The 16,510-nt window shown below is 47.0% G+C and overlaps 1 protein-coding gene across 5 annotated transcripts in view; it reads right to left on the reverse strand.

The window, feature by feature from the left end:
- The window catches only part of LOC106568021 (angiomotin), a 49,557-nt gene that overhangs the window by 22,805 nt on the left and 10,242 nt on the right, over nt 1–16,510 (reverse strand). The window contains exons 1-5 of one of the 5 annotated variants that reach the window (XM_045693546.1): nt 4,966–5,116; nt 3,315–3,524; nt 2,699–2,757; nt 2,510–2,570; nt 275–1,280 (exon numbers count right to left, since the gene is read on the reverse strand). In XM_045693546.1, the coding sequence (XP_045549502.1) occupies nt 275–1,280; nt 2,510–2,570 (1,067 nt within the window). In that variant the 5' untranslated portion in view covers nt 2,699–2,757; nt 3,315–3,524; nt 4,966–5,116. Of the gene's footprint in view, nt 1–274; nt 1,281–2,509; nt 2,571–2,698; nt 2,758–3,314; nt 3,525–4,965; nt 5,117–16,510 lie in introns of those variants that run through there. The other 4 variants (XM_045693545.1, XM_045693547.1, XM_045693549.1 and 1 more) reach the window with 4 other exon arrangements.

Below are 16,510 nucleotides of genomic sequence, written 5' to 3' on the forward strand. Positions count from 1 at the left end.
TGTTAGGCGTGTGTCTCTCAGCTGAGCCAGGTGTGTGTCATTCAATTAACCAAGACTATCAGTTTTCGTTACATAAGTACTGGTAGCCACATCAACAACATGGCACTATTAAAAGTTTGATACTATCGTAAAAGTGATATAGCTCAAACAGGCAGGATGTTCCTTCAGACAGTCAGACAGCCAGTGAGTCAGTACGGCCAGTGAGTCAGTACGGCCAGTGAGTCAGTACGGCCAGTGAGTCAGTACGGCCAGTGAGTCCGTTTATCTTACTCACCTGAAGGAGCCGTACTCTGGCGGAGGCTGGTAGCGGACGTGTGGCACCTCGTTCCTGCCCTGCTCCCTTGGCCGATGGTCCTGGTAATAGTGCCCTCCTTGCTCCTGATGCTGCGGCAGCTGTTTGGGAGAGGAGCCCATGTTCTTGAAGGGGTAGTCAGGTGGGGGGCCCCGGTGCTGGCCCGAGGGCTTGTAGTAGTCCCCCGGCGGACCCGGAGGGGGAAGCTGAGGGGAAAGAGGGGCACTAGTGACAGGGGCGTGGGCCTTGACCCCGCTGGTGGCCAGCGAGAGCTGCATGAGGCGCTCGGAGAGGGAGCGCACGTGGCCCTGCTTCAGGTCCTTGAGCCCGTCGTCCTGGTGCACCTTTCCCCCGCTGCTCAGACGCTGAACCGTGGGACGCCCCTCCGTACGCACCTTGCCATTGTTGGTTACGGCCGTCACGTAAAATGCTGCGCCCACCGACGGAGGCAACTGTTGTTGTTGTTGTTGTTGTTGTTGTTGTAGCTGGTGGTGCGGGTGGCCGCGAAAGTACTGCGACTGCACCTTGGCCTCCTCGTAGGTGGGTAAGTCCTCTGGGTTGGGACCCTGGCCGCTCCCTCCCCCAGCACCACTCATCCCTCCTCCTCCACTACTACCCCCACCGCGGGAGCCCAGTTTCTCCATGCCACTGTCCGCCTGCAGCTCCTGTCCCTGGGGCTCCTGCCGGGCAATGTGGGGCACCATGGAGTCGTGCCTGTCGTCGTTGGGGCCTCCCTGGCCCGGGTAGCCCCCGCTCACCCCTCCTTCCTGCTGCTGCCGCTGTCGTTGCTGCTCCTGCTGTTGCTGCATGGCCAGCTGGTAGTTGCGTCCCTCGTCATAGCGCATCTGCTCCTGGAGGAGTCGCTGCAGGACGGTGTTGCTGCTGCCGCTGCTGCTGCTGGACGTCTCGTCGGCCGCCGCCCTCATCTCAGCCTCCCGAAGACCACGCACCTCATGGAAGGACGAGCTGCGCCCGCGGTCGATGTTCCCTGAGAGACGGGAGATTGGGATGGAGAAGGGTGGGTGAGGGGAGGAGGGCGATGAGTCAAGAAGGGATTGAATAGAGGGGTTGAGATGGAGTGGGTGACAGCAGGGAGAGAGGAGATGGGGGAGAGAAGGGTGAACGGTGGAGAGAGTGAGTGAGCGAGAGAGGAGAGGCAGTCAGAACACACAAGCCATTTACCAACCACCCCCAACACTCATGAGGGTCATAGCTGAGCACACTGAACACCAGACATAAGTGATGTTAAGGTGAAGCAGAATGGAGATGAAAACAATGACAAACGGACTGAACCACCACTATCCTCTGAGAAAAGTGAAGATGTGAACCGCCCCACAACCACTCAAGAGGTAGTTCAGCCAAAACCAGAAAAAAGCATATCAAACCAAAACTCACTTTGACAAATGAGTAGCATTGGAAGGTATTTTATGGGTTTTAAAGGCCAAATCGGGTGTTTACAAATGTCGGTTTCCAAGGCTATTTAGAGCCAAATTAAACATATGACTATACAACACCATCGTCAGCAGAAATACTGACTTATGGTCAGGCCAAATTGAAGGTCACCCAAACCAACCGATTACATGGTCCTAAATCCCAGAGTCAGAGCGTTAAGGACCACCCCGGAGCGTATACTGTAACCCCACTCCCCTTGTGCAGGACAGGACAGGCCATCAGACTTTTACTGTTAACATGCAGAGAGCACTACTATCGTCGAATGAATCGTGCCCATTTTAATTACTCCCGACTCATTTTATCATTACCCAGCAGATCATTCGCAGAAAGCAAAACCGTCGATTCGAAAAACTCTTTGATCCCAAGCTAGGCATTGTGATTGGTAGACATATGACAATCATACAGTAGGGGAAGGCAAACGTGTTTTAGTAAAAAAAACATACAAAGTCATAAAGTAGAAACCACCCAGGGCATGTTAGCTGTTAATTAGCTAACACGCAGGTCTAAATCAAACACACTCATTTCCGGAGAGTTAAAATGTACTCTTTAACTTCATCCAATAAAAAGCCACAAGCAAGTGTTATGCTTTAAGGGCTTCACTAGATTAAGGAGCTATTTAGAAACTCAGACTTTCATGTTTTTGGTTTTCTTCTTCTTCAAACTGGGTTCTATGGAGTGGTTTCCACTGACAACCTTGAATGCCATTTAAGAGATCTAGTGGTTAAAGAGGCACCATCTACAAAGTAATGAAGGTGAAATTATTACATCTATTGCTTTCTGATATTCTTCTCATTCTCAAGGAGGACGAAGCTTTTTTCCGAAACATCTGTGGTAAATAAATAAATATAAGAAAGTCAGCTTTGGGCCCTCCGCCCACGGGGCTCTCTTCCAAGTCGAAGAAGGAAAAGAGAGAGAAATTAATGTCACAATGGTAGTATACTCTCCCCGACATACTTCCACTGCTATTTCCTGCCGCTCTTCTCCTTTTTCTGACTCGCCCTCTTCAGAACCAACTAGTACCAACCAGGACAACGGACAAATGGAGGATGGAACAGAAACAAAACACAAACAACTGAAAATAAACGGGGAGAGAAATGAAGGATGCAGTGGCATGACAGAAGGCATTGGTTTGTGACACAGCGAGACACAGTGATTGATTTAAAAGGCTGCTGCCTGCGTCCTGTATACAGAGGAAGTAGGGAATCTGACAGGCAGGAAGGCAGCACACTAGACTGGACACCAAGCAGGCGGGGGCATTTCTTAACTCCCTTTACTTTCACATAGTAGTCTCTACACTATACTGATGAAAATTCATGAACTAACATTGGCATTCAGAATCATCTACTTCTGCTCAATCAAATTCATGAAAAGGGTAAAACTACTACTGTGCCAGATGAATTGTGTTGGGTTGCTTGAAATCAAAACTCAGTCTTACTGTACTGGCTCGTTTAAAATCTGCTCGTTAAATATTCCTCTACACCCCCCCCCCCACCCCACTGTGATTTTCGTGACCCTTGCCATCTTCTATACCCCCCTAGACTTATTCTACTCCCTCCCTCTGGTCACCTACCTGTGTGGATGCTCTCACCGCACTCCTCCGGCACTGCCCTCACTGGGCTCTGCTGCTCATGATGCTGCGGATGCTGGGGAGGACAGGTACCGAGATGGGGGTCTCCGGGGGGTCCGGGGGGGGTCTCCTGCTGGTCCTGTAGCGTCACCAGTTCCTCCAGGCGCTCCAACACGTAGAGGCGCTGGTCCACGTCGCTTAGCCCCAGCCACTCTGCAACAGGAAGAGCCACTCTCAACCAACCAGCCTCAATAATGGGGGTGGGGTCCCACACGCATGGCCGCAGGGGCCGCTCAGGGGAGGAGGAGGGGCGAGGGTTTTGGGAATGTGAAATGGGGGGGGGCACTTTCAGTCAAGTCGTTTCCTCCCTCTCAGGTTTGGCCGTGAGCAGATCGAGTGAGCCTTGCCCCCTACAGCTGTGTGACTGGCTGTGCAGGGGTTTGGGAAGTAACTGTGTGTGCGTGTGCGTGTGTGTGTGTGTTGGCCTTTGGCTGGAATCGAACACAGGATATGAGGATGTTCAGGATTCGGTCAGAACATAGACTGGAAAGGGGATCTGAGCTTTCTCTTGACAAAACAAGACAACTCCCATCTCTGTGTGAACCAGGGGTGATTCTCTGGACACAATCTTTGGCGGAGACGTTACTGAACATTGGTGAGAGACAGTTACAGCTAAAACAAGTTCAAGTATTCGGAAAAACAACTTTGAAAGAGAAAGTCCGCTTAAATGTTCTTCCCTAGGTTCTTTGTCAACAGGCGTTCAGAAGTGGGTGAAATCCCGGAGAGAGTCAAACTCTCCACAGAAATGGGTCCTACAGACCTGGCAGCCATACCCCGTACATGCACTTTCCTTCCTCTAACACAGCGAGAGCAATCAGTGCTGATAAAGCCAGATTTGGTTTCTCAAAACACACACACACACCCAAGACACGTACATCCACTTGCAGACACACGTACATACATGTAAAAACAAATGTAAGAGTACACACACACACACACACACACACACACACACACACGATAGGACAGTATGATGAGAAAGACAATCAGTATCACAACAAGGACTAATCACCCTCCCCTCTGAATAATGACTTCCAGATGGTCCCATCAACCCCCTCTCCCACCGTTTGCTGGCACTCAAACTGTAAGTTCCTTGACGGTTTCAGATAAACAGTTTATTCCGTAGCCAGAGCTGGCCGCAGTGGATTCAGGGAATCTGGCATTCCGGTCGTTCCTCAGATAGGTCTCCCTGTAAGTGTTCCCAGTGGCTTTGACCTCTGTGTGTGTCATGTCAGCCACACACACACACACACACACACACACACCACCTTGCTGACAGTTTAAGTGTTGGCCATGGTGTGTGAGTCAGTCGTGACTGAAAACAACACCTACAGAGAGTCAGAGGCCTGGCGTACCTTTACACATACCTGAGCTAGCCTGGGTCTGGCCTGGGTCTGGCCTGGGTCTGGCCTGGGTCTCAGCAGGCACAGCATGACATTCACCTCAACACGCACACTGTTTGAAATTCCACTGTCACGATTTGAGAAATAACATTCAAGTTCATGTCTCACATCCATCCACCTTGTTTGAAATACCACTGCCATGATGGATCTTAACTGCAAATTGACACAAAGTATTATAAAGGATCACATACCAAGGGAGCAGTAGGCTACAATGGAATTTTGTGAGATATTCCACAGAACCAAACAACGCCAAGAGATCCAGCCTACTGTATTCAATCCAAGTCAATCTTTCCCACGAAGCAGCTAACACACTCAGTATCACACACTGCTCTCAGCTCATACCTTCGTTCTGCAAAGAGCTACCACGGCACACCTCTCCCTCCCTCCCACTTTCCAGCAGGTGGGGCTTGGACTAGGAGGACAGGTGGATCTGGAGGACCTCCAGGAGCTCGTCACACCCTCATACCTGCGCTCTGGTGTAACCGTTCCTTTACACCGTTTACCATTATACCATTAACCCGCCAGCCACCTGCTGCTTCACCACACACACTTCCTCTTTAGAGGGCCAGCCCTCACCTGTCGTACCAATGGAGGGACAGACAAACAGGTGAGTCAGGAGAGAGAGAGAGAGAGAGGCAGAGATGGGGGAGACAGAGGTAAGAGATATGAGCGAGATGAGGGGGAGACCAACAGACCGGTACGATAAAAGGGTTAGATAAAAATGAGTCAGGCCAGAGAGACTCTCACAGACAGGTAAGAGAGTTGAGTAACCTAGCTAAAAGGCAGGTGATTCAGATGTGACACCAAAACATAGTCATATTATGAAACCCATTGAGGGACAATCACTAACAGATGATAATGGGTTTGGGGCCAAAACAAACTAAGGGTGACTCAGGTCGGCTAAATAATATGGACTCAACATCACAGGAGAAAGGGAGAAGATTCGTCCAAATTAAGCTGATTCAGGTCCTTTGATCCCTGATGAGGGTCCTGACCACCTGTGTGCGGTGTGTGTGTGCGTGTGTCTAAACTCTCGTTAACTTCTCTCCTTGTCTTTCATCAGTAGCCAGGCTGGGGGAGCCAAAGTCAACCCTGGCAGGCAGGTCTGGAATCAGGTGGAGACTGGTGGGAGTGTGAGTGGATGGGCACAGGTGCAGACTCCCGCTGGCCCCAGATCAGTGAGTCAGACAGGGACAGACAGGCCTACACAGATGGGAAAGCTGTGCAAGAGTTAGTCAGTCTCTCTACAAAAACCCTAAAGGGAGAGAGAGGGAAGAGGAGGAGAGAGAGGGAAGAGGAGGAGAGAGGGAAGAGGAGGAGAGAGAGGGAAGAGGAGGAGAGAGAAGAGGAGAGAGAGGGAAGAGGAGGAGAGAGAGGGAAGAGGAGGAGAGGAAGAGAGAGGAGGAGAGGAAGAGAAGAGAGAGGGAAGAGGAGGAGAGAGAGGGAAGATGAGGAGAGGGAGGGAAGAGGAGGAGAGAGAGGGAAGAGGAGGAGAGAGAGAGGAGGAGAGAGAAGAGGAGGAGAGAGAGGGAAGAGGAGGAGAGAGAGGGAAGAGGAGGAGAGAGAGGGAAGAGGAGGAGAGAGAGGGAAGAGGAGGAGAGAGAGGGAAGAGGAGGAGAGAGAAGAGGAGGAGGAGAGGAAGAGAAGAGGAGGGGAGGAAGAGAAGAGGAGGAGAGAGAGAGAAGAGGAGGAGAGAGAGGGAAGAGGAGGAGAGGAAGAGAAGAGGAGGAGAGAGAAGAGGAGGAGAGAGAGGGAAGAGGAGGAGAGGAAGAGAAGAGGAGGAGAGGAAGAGAAGAGGAGGAGAGGAAGAGAAGAGGAGGAGAGAGAGGGAAGATGAGGAGAGAGAGGGAAGATGAGGAGAGGGAGAGTGTGAGTGGGAAAGAGAGAAAGAGCGAGTGAGAAAGAGAGTTAAAGGGAGAAAGTAAGACAACAGATTTCCCTCTCTCCATCTCTCAGAGCTCCATTGAATTAAAATGGCATCAATCATTGATAGCCAGCCACGTTCTAAGACCTACAGGCTTATGACCAGAAACATATCTCATCTGAGTGAGGCATTCAGCCTGATCCCAGACCTGTGTAGAGAGAGACTGTTTCAACCTCTGCTCCTAGCTTCAGCCAGCGATTAACCGGGAGCTTTGAGATGCACTGATATACAGCAGTAGCTAGTTATGCCTATTATGAAATGCCCCTTCATATTTTGAATGGAGCCTGAGGTTGCACTGTCTTATGTAAATATTTGCCTTCAATGCGCAAGTTTCCCAGCACCCCCACACACGGCCTGTTTATTCTGCTAATACACCAGGAATGCAGAGCGGGATGAGCAGCAGTGGGAGAGAGGGGGAAGGGAGAGAGAATGGAAAAGGAAAGAGGGGTGTTGCCACTGGAAAGTAAGCATTTCATTGGACGGTGTATACCATGTGTATCCTGTACATATGACTAATAAAACCTGAAACTTGAAACAAGACAGGAAGGAAAAGGAGAGAGAACTATAGTGTGGGATAGATGGAGGGAGACAAAGAGAGAAACGGCCCCTGACAGTAAGGTTGACGTTTGACCTCATCACTGTGAGACACTGCAGGTTTCAGCCCTTTTTCCCCTCAGAAGACATACTGCAGGATACACACACTGGCTCCTGAAAGCGCACCACACGCACACAGGGTGCGTATCCTGCCGTCTCCAGAGAACACATTGTACACACAAGTCCTTTTTCCCTCAGGAGAGAGTGCAGGTTACACATACAGGGGTCCTGGGATCACCTCACACACCCCACCACGGACACATGGTTTCCCTGGAGAGTCATACTACAGGTTACATATGGGGTCCTGAGAACCCATCACTAAGTACAAACACACACACTTAGTTTTCCCCAGGGAAATCATGAACACAGACTTAGTTTTCCCCAGGGGAATCATGAACACACACTTAGTTTTCCCCAGGGGAATCATGAACACAGACTTAGTTTTCCCCAGGGGAATCATGAACACAGACTTAGTTTTCCCCAGGGGAATCATGAACACACAGACTTAGTTTTCCCCAGGGAAATCATGAACACAGACTTAGTTTTCCCCAGGGAAATCATGAACACAGACTTAGTTTTCCCCAGGGAAATCATGAACACAGACTTAGTTTTCCCCAGGGGAATCATGAACACAGACTTAGTTTTCCCCAGGGAAATCATGAACAGGAGCAGTAGGTAAGATGAAGATGACTCACACTCTATTCAGACCAGGAATAGAGCTAGGGGCAGACCTGGGTTCAAATACTACTTGAAATCTTTCAAATATTTCTGGCATTTGAAATAGCCTGCCTGGACTGCCATGCAAGCAGGATTTGCACCTTTAGGACTTTTCCATTGATTTCACTTCAACAGGCAAGTGCAATCAACCAGCCAAAGTATTTACAAATAATTCTAATAGTATTTGAACCCTGGTCTGCCCAGGGCTAGGGGCTGGGAAACTAGGATGCTACGCAAACACTCAACCATTACTTCCCTGTGTCTCACAAGAGTCCCAGCCATGTTTTCTCAGAAGGGACTCCCACTCAGCCTTTACACATGCAGCTGTAGAGGGCAGAGAACAGTGTCCTAGTTCCCATCTGCTTCAGGTCCACTGTTTGCTCTGCCTACGTAGAGAGAAGGGACTGAAGGAGATGACTGTCTTTGTCCTGCATCTGCCTTCTGTCCACTGCACAGTAACAAACACTGTATAGTCGCACACTTAGCCCCAGGGAACATTCCAGGGAATGTGTGGGTTTTTGATCCCAATATGACAACCCCCTTCTGACACACAAACACACTGGGAGAGAGAGAGGCAACTGACCCCAAAGAACCCTGTTGCTAAAGCATACTGGCCCCCTTCACTCACACACACGCGCACACACACAAACGGTCATCTTTCTCGGCAGTGTTTATGTAAGAGTGGAACATTAGTGGAAGGCTTCCAGTGGTTTAATGAACTCCAGAGAGCTCGTCCACGTTCAGCTTTTCTCTCAACTTGATGTAGGACAAGATAACACTGACAATATTGTTATGGGAGAGAGGAGAGAGGAGAGAGAGAGGGATGGGGAGGGAGATAGAAGGGTGAAGGAGAAAAGCGGGCTAGAGCAGAGAGGAGAGAAATATGTAGGGAAGGTCACAAGAAAGGCATGAGGGGAGTGAAAGAGGATATTTGGTACAGAGCGAGAGGAGAGAGAGAGAGAGAGATTGGGGGAACAAGGGAAAACAGAAACATGGCAGGAACCAAGCAGGAAATGCAACATTCCAATCTGGAACGGCCACCCCTCTTCCTCCCCCGGCGGTAGAGAGCATGAAGCCTACTCTCCCTTGGCGTCCTTTACACTGGGCTCTGGCCTGGGAGATTCTCCACCGCAGCACAACTGGGGAAGACAGAAACAGGCCAAGAAAATCTGACACACACAGACATATCTGTACGCGCTCTTCCTTTACCTCTTTCCATAACCCCTTCTCCCCCCGTTCTCTCCACCTCCCTCCCCCCTCAGTCGCTCCAAGGCTGGCCATTGCAAGGATTATTATGAGGAGCTGGATCATGTTCCATGAAACATGGGAAGGGGGTGGACAGAGAAAGCAGAATCCTCCACAGGGCCCACACTTCCTCAGCTTCAGTGAGGATACTCTTAGAGGAGTAAGGCGGCCATTGTTGTGACCTCTGTCACAATACTGCAATCTGTCAATCAGCGCCCTTCACTTTGCCTTTCAAAAACAGCAGCCCCACGCCAGAGTATTCAACTAATTCAACATGGGAATTTCCATGAAAAAGCCCCATGAGCACTAACATGTAAAGTTCATAGGAACACATCAAATGTGGTGTCAAATGAAAGCTAAGAGTCTATATTTGAGAAATTAAAGCATATACAGTGCATTCGGAAAGTATCCAGATCCCTTGACTTTTTCCACATTTTGTTACGTTACAGCCTTATTCGAAAATGTATTCAATTGTTTTTCCCCACTCATCAATCTACACACTATACCCCATAATAACAATGCAAAAACAGGTTTTTAGAAATGTTTGCACATTTCTTTGGACTTTGTCGCTCTGTTACCAAATCGGTAACATAAATACCCCAAAAATCTTTTACAGAAATACTGCAGCTGAATTGGCTACATTGAGAATTCATAGTAGTCACAAACCAGTTGGATCACCTGCTACTGTCCTACCTCCCATTAGCACACTGTTATGTTCAGCTCATAACTGTTCTTTCTGTCACGTGGTGGTCAAAGCAAAAGTGTGAAAACAATCCCTCCCTCCCATGAGCCCCCTCTCGTTCCATTTACTGTAACCAGCCCTCTCACCCACTGAGCACCGACTGACACCGAATGTCTATTGACGTTAAAAAGTTGGTTAGTCCAAATCTGAACCAATCAGAAACCTCATTCACAAGTTTGGACGGCACAGTACAGTAAAGAAAAGTAGAGTATAGGTCAGTACAATACAGTAGAGTTTAGTACAGTAGAGCACACAAGTATAATTTACAGTGTTGTACTGTACTATACTGAACTCTACCGTACTGTAATGTCCAAACTTGATGTCTCTGATTGGTACAGTTTTGGTTCGGTCCAACCAAGTTTGGTCTTATTATTCATTACAATAATAGCCAGAGTAGAATAATAACCAAACATGCAAAAGAGGAGATAACATTTTTCTACTTTTGTGTACCTATTCAGGATAGATAACCATGAAGAGAATGACATTCATAATTATGCATTTCTGTGAAGTACAGATCAGGGACCCATGATGTCATTCTGTTACTTACTGTAGTTCAATAACCAAAATAGACTTTTTCAACTCAAGGTGTTATGTCATCGCTGTCACCCCACTCTTTCTGCAGAAACCTTTGAATCTTAATCTGGGCAAGATATTTAAGAGTTTTTGGAAAATGTGGTGCCATAAAAAAGCTGATCAAGATTGTACCAGCATTCTACTACCAAATTATACATCTGAGTAAATGTGTTTTTGGAAAATGTTCAGTGGAAATTGTTAAAAGTATTCCTTCTGCATATAGTTGCATAGTTTCCCACCTGGACAAAAATAACACCTATGTGAGAATGCTATTCATTGACCACAGCTCAGCGTTCAACACCATAGTGCCCACGAAGCTCATCACTAGGCTAAGGACCCTGGGACTGAACACCTCCCTCTGCAACTGGATCATGGACTTCCTGACAGGCCGCCCCCAGGTGGTAAGGGTAGGTAACAACACATCTGTCACGCTGATCCTCAACACTGGGGCCCCTCAGGGGTGTGTACTTAGTCCCCTCCTGTACTCCCTGTTCATCCATGACTGCGTGGCCAAACACGACTTCAACACCATCATTAAGTTTGCTGATGACACAACAGTGGTAGGCCTGATCACTGATCACTGATCAACGATGAGACAGCCTATAGGGAGGAGGTCAGAGACCTGGAAGTGTGGTGCCAGGACAACAACCTCTCCCTCAATGTGAGCAAGACAAAGGAGCTGATCGTGGACTACAGGAAAAGGCGGGCTGAACAGGCCCCCATTAACATCAACAGGGCTGTACTGGAGCGGGTCGAGAGTTTTAAGTTCCTTGGTGTCCACATTACCAACGAACTATCATGGTCCAAACACCAAGACAGTCGTGAAGAGGACACGACAACACCTTTTCCCCCTCAGGAGACTGAAAAGATTTGGCATGGGTCCCCAAATCCTCAAAAAGTTCTACAGCTGCACCATCGAGAGCATCCTGACCGGTTGCATCACTGCCTGGTATGGCAACTGCTTGGCATCTGACCGTAAGGCGCTACAGAGGGCAGTGTGTACGGCCCTGTACATCACTGGGGCCAAGCTTCCTGCAATTCAGGACCTATATAATAGTCGGTATATAATAGGCGGTGTCAGAGGAAAGTCCATAAAATTGTCAGACTCCAGTCACCCAAGTCATAGACTGGTTTTCTCTGCTACTGCACGGCAAGCTGTACCAGAGCACCAAGTTTAGGTCTAAAAGGCTCCTTAACAGCTTCTACCCCCAAGCCATAAGACTGCTGAACAATTAATCACTGGATTGTTACATTGACATCCCCCATTTGTTTTCTACACTCCTGCTACTCGCTGTTTATTAGCTATGCATAGTCACTTCACTCCTACCTACATGTACAAATTACCTCTAACCTGTACCCCCACACACTGACTCGGTACCGGTACCCCCTGTATATAGCCTCGTTATTGTTATGTTATTGTGTTACTTTTTTATTATTTTTTACTTTAGTTTATTTGTTAAATATTTTCTTAATTCTTTTTGAACTGCACTGTTGGTTAAGGGCTTGTAAGTAAGCATTTCACAGTAAGGTCTACACTTGTATTCGGCGCATGTGACAAAGTTTGATTTGAAATGGTTTAAAGTGGAAAAATGGATATCTCAACGTCATGCTGTTACCGTGGAATTGCTCATATCGGTTCACTGTTTTTTTGAAAGTTCTTTGTTGGGGAAAAGGAATTCAATAACCCTCCATTTGAATGGCTAAAGACTCTAGTTCTGGTTGGTCGGGGAGGGTTTGGGGAGAGGTGTTGACATGGGTAAAGTGATTTTATCTGATGAGTTGAAGATCTTTGGCCCTCTTCCTAAATGAGAATCAGTCATCATAAATGGACCAAACCCAGCAGCAGCCATTTTGACAACGCTGACATGCTTCCTCTCTGGAGCCTCTCTCCATCGCTCTCTTTTTCCAACTCAATCACAATCTCTGTAATGTGGTTTCATTCTCTCCGCAACACACACACAAATGTTCCTGATACAGAGCCAACCTTTCAGACACCAACCCCCCCCCCAACCGCTCATATACAACTCCCTAAACCTCTTACCACACACACACACACACACACACTTGATGGGAAGCATGTGCTGTAGAGATGAAATCGCTTTTTCTCTCTGTCACACTGGATGTGGAATGATTTGGTCTTCCTCAACAGTTACGACAAGGAAAATCAACCTCTCATCTTCTTTACCCTCTCCTCGCCCCCTACTCCCTGGCTCTACCTTTCTTTCCCCCTCCCCTTTCAGCTCAACCCTTTCCATGTTTCTGGAACAACAGTGTGAAGAAAATCAACTATCTGGGTTTATAATGCCAGATCTACAACTCAACAGTCGATCACGAGACTGACAGCAATGGCGGACTCAGAGCTCCGTCCTACTCTGTCCCAGTAGACTGAATTACACTACCACCGATTACTACTTCATCGGGATTCGTGAGTGAGCCCTTGACAGAAATGCTCCTGTGTCCAAAACAAACTCCATCTGGAAGTGGAGCCGGACCAAGGGATCACAGCTGGGAAGTGCTGGGATGGTTTTGCCCAAAACACTGATACTGTACTGAGTGACACTTCCACCTGGGGACCTAGTGAATGATGTGTCCGGGGTGTTGTGTGTGTGTAAATGAGTCAGTATCTGGCCAAGCATTTTGCATCACACCCCCCCCTTGAAGTTGCATTTTTCATTCATTAATTAATGAGTGTGCTGATATTACTGAAAATATTATTATTAAGCAGATTGTGGATAATCTACACCCACTGTGGATGTCGCGTGAGCTCGGAGGAAATCAAGAGGCATTTGGATTATTCCTAGGCTGAGTCAGCAGACATGACTTTGGGCCTCCTCTAGAGAAAGAGAGGGGAACGGAGGGAAGGCGGGAGAGGGAATGAGAGAAAAATTTGGGACTGAGGTTGAAAGCAAGCGGCTATGGAGGGAGATAGAAGGGGAGGCTGAGAGAGCAAACTATACAGAGAAAGAGCACTACAGAGAAAATGAGCGAGAGAGAGAGAGAGAGAACGAGATAGGAGAGATAACGAGAGAGCGAGGCAGAGTGAGTGGAACAGTCAGAGACATTCCAGTGCTGTGAGTCAATGGTGCTAGGCACTGCTCTGGCAGACACTCACCACCACCTCTAAGACTCAAAGGCCCCCGGCTCCTTGGCTCCCCATTGGCCCAGGCAGGGCCACCATACAGAGGAAGGAAGGGGACAGGACAAGGGAGGGATAATCAACACTGGCTCAGATCCAAACAGTCAGAGACCAGAGAAGGTCATTGTTCTTTGTAATTTGAGCATTTCTTGGAATCCTGTCAAACGGAAGGAACCAAATCACTGTGGTCAAAGAGAATAACCCTAGCTTTCCCTCTGGAATGCATCTTAACAAACACACTTTCATGTAATATAAAAATATTTCAATGGGTTAGGTATGAATTGGGCAGATGTAGGCTTAGAATCACAGAATTTGATAAAATAAAATTAACTAATATAATCCACTTCCCTCAAAAATCCAATAAGAATAATATCATTCCATGAGGCATCACTGTGTCAAGTGGGTGAATTAAGAACATAAGGGTCAATTACAGTTAGACTAACGAGTGTGTAACCAGAGCAGACTGGACAGACCAATCCACAACTCCAGCTCATATTTACCTTAGTATGATCAGTGATCACATAGAAATAACATTCTCATTTCCATTTCCATGTGTGATCATTACATGTAAATCATTCTTAGTCTATAATGATAAAAGTTATTGAACGTGTTGTTTCGGTCTACGTACAGTTTCCTTCAAACTACACCAACAAGGCCCGTCCCTTGTCATAGCGGACAGCATGTGTGCCACACCAGCTACCCCCAGGACTACTACTAGTCTACCACATTCCTGAGGAGCAGGGGGACATCTGTCCACACTAATTGAAACTACAGGGGTATAACATACAGGGGCATTCAGCTTAATAATGGAACAGAAGTCTCCTCACAGGCAAACAGAGCTGCCAATGGTACTGTCACACAAAGGCTAGAGGATGAATGTGAGTGAAAATAGACTGGGATAAGGCTCGTTCATCTGCCATGAATGGAAGGACTGATTGTTGTTATGAAGTTGGAAAGCTTTTTGAGGACCTCCACAAGCAAAGTGAAATGGTCCCATGTCTGTCTCAAATAATGTATAATAAAAAGCATAATTAAAAGAATAAAAGGTTCAAAACTGAGCACAGGACACAACAATGCATGAAACATGCAGTAATCAATTACAGGATTTATGACACATATGAAAGGGACAAAGGGGGTGGGGTAATGTATTGGGTAACTACAGTAATTGTAAAACGTGGGATAGGGCACCATGAAACACTGTATGCTGTCACTTAATCTCAATGTACTTCATGAAAAATAATATTATAAACTCAACCTGCTACATCACATTCATCGAGTGAGATTCGCTTCTTTATTCTGTAATTGTGTCTACCACCATCCGTGCATATAGTCCACATAACTCAAACATAATTATGATCTGTAAATATTTAGTAAATAAAACAATCCGTAAAAAATATTTCACAAATATTCACCATGTCACAAATAAATGGATGATCTGTAAATATATTCAACATAGCTCACAAATAAAACTACAATGTGAGCAAATGTTCTGAATTCCCTAACATTTACAACGGTAGAATGTGCATTTGCGCATTCAAACAGTGCTTGTTGATCTGTATTCTGTGCTATTTTTTTGGTAGATGTATTGTAATCCACAAATGTGGCTTCAGATGAGTCGACAAGCTCCAATCATTGCGATAACCTGTGTGTCACGGCTGTGTCCTTCCCAGGAGAACGCTTTCTAGCTAGAAGAAGAAAGAACAACTTCATGAAATATGAGTGTAACATTTATTTATTCATTCAACAAATGTTAACATTTTCAACAAATGACTTCCATATGAATGTTAAATTTGTCTATTGGAGCATGCAACAGGTTCATCATCCACTTCAAATTATACTTTTATTTAAAAAAAAATGTACCTTTAGGTTGCCACTCAAAAGAATGAAAAAAAAAAACTAAGAAATGCATAGCATAAGTGATAAATTCAGTATCAACAGAAAAGGAACAAAAAAAAAGCAAGCCTCCCCAACCCCACGTCTCCATCAGACAGACTAGCCTACCTCCTCCTATTCCCTGTGTTCAAATGGCAATGGCTGTTAGGGGTAAAGAAGTGTTGGTACATGTTGGTCTTGACAGTGGAGAATCCATCCTGTCTGACTGTGCCCACCCTTTACAAAATGAGCAAAACATCTCTTATATTAGCAGCACCCACTCGTAGCACGCGCTCCAGCAGGTATAGCTCACTGGTCACCCCCAAAGCAAACACCTTCTTTGGCCGCCTTTCCTTCCAGTTCTCTGCTGCCAATGACTGGAACGAACTGCAAAAATCTCTGAAGCTGGAGACTCATATCTTCCTCACTAACTTTAAGCACCAGCTGTCAGAGCAGCTCACAGATCACTGCACCTGTACATAGCCCATCTATCTACCTACCTCATCCCCATACTGTATTTATCTTGCTCCTTTGCACCCCAATATCTTGCGCACGCCCGTCTCATTGTTCTCAGATCGACAACTATCCAAATGCGCTACTGTTTTTCAGCCAGAGACTGCAGAGTCATCATTCAACGTTCTGGCGCCTTCTGAGCGCCTATAGGAGCCTTAGAAAGTGTCACGTTACAGCAGAGATCCTCTGTTTTGGATAGAGATGACAAAGGCGGCCAAGAAATGGTCAGACAGGGTACTTCCTGTACAGAATCTTCTCAGGTTTTGGCCTGCCATTTGAGTTCTGTTATACTCACAGACACCATTCAAACAGTTTTAGAAACTTTGGAGTGTTTTCTATCCAAAACTACTAATTATATGCATATTCTAGTTTCTGGGCAGGAGTAATAACCAGATTAAATCGGGTACGTTTTTTATCCGG

The sequence above is a fragment of the Salmo salar genome, chromosome ssa13 (genome assembly GCF_905237065.1).
Source record: "Salmo salar chromosome ssa13, Ssal_v3.1, whole genome shotgun sequence".
Classification (NCBI taxonomy): domain Eukaryota; kingdom Metazoa; phylum Chordata; class Actinopteri; order Salmoniformes; family Salmonidae; genus Salmo; species Salmo salar.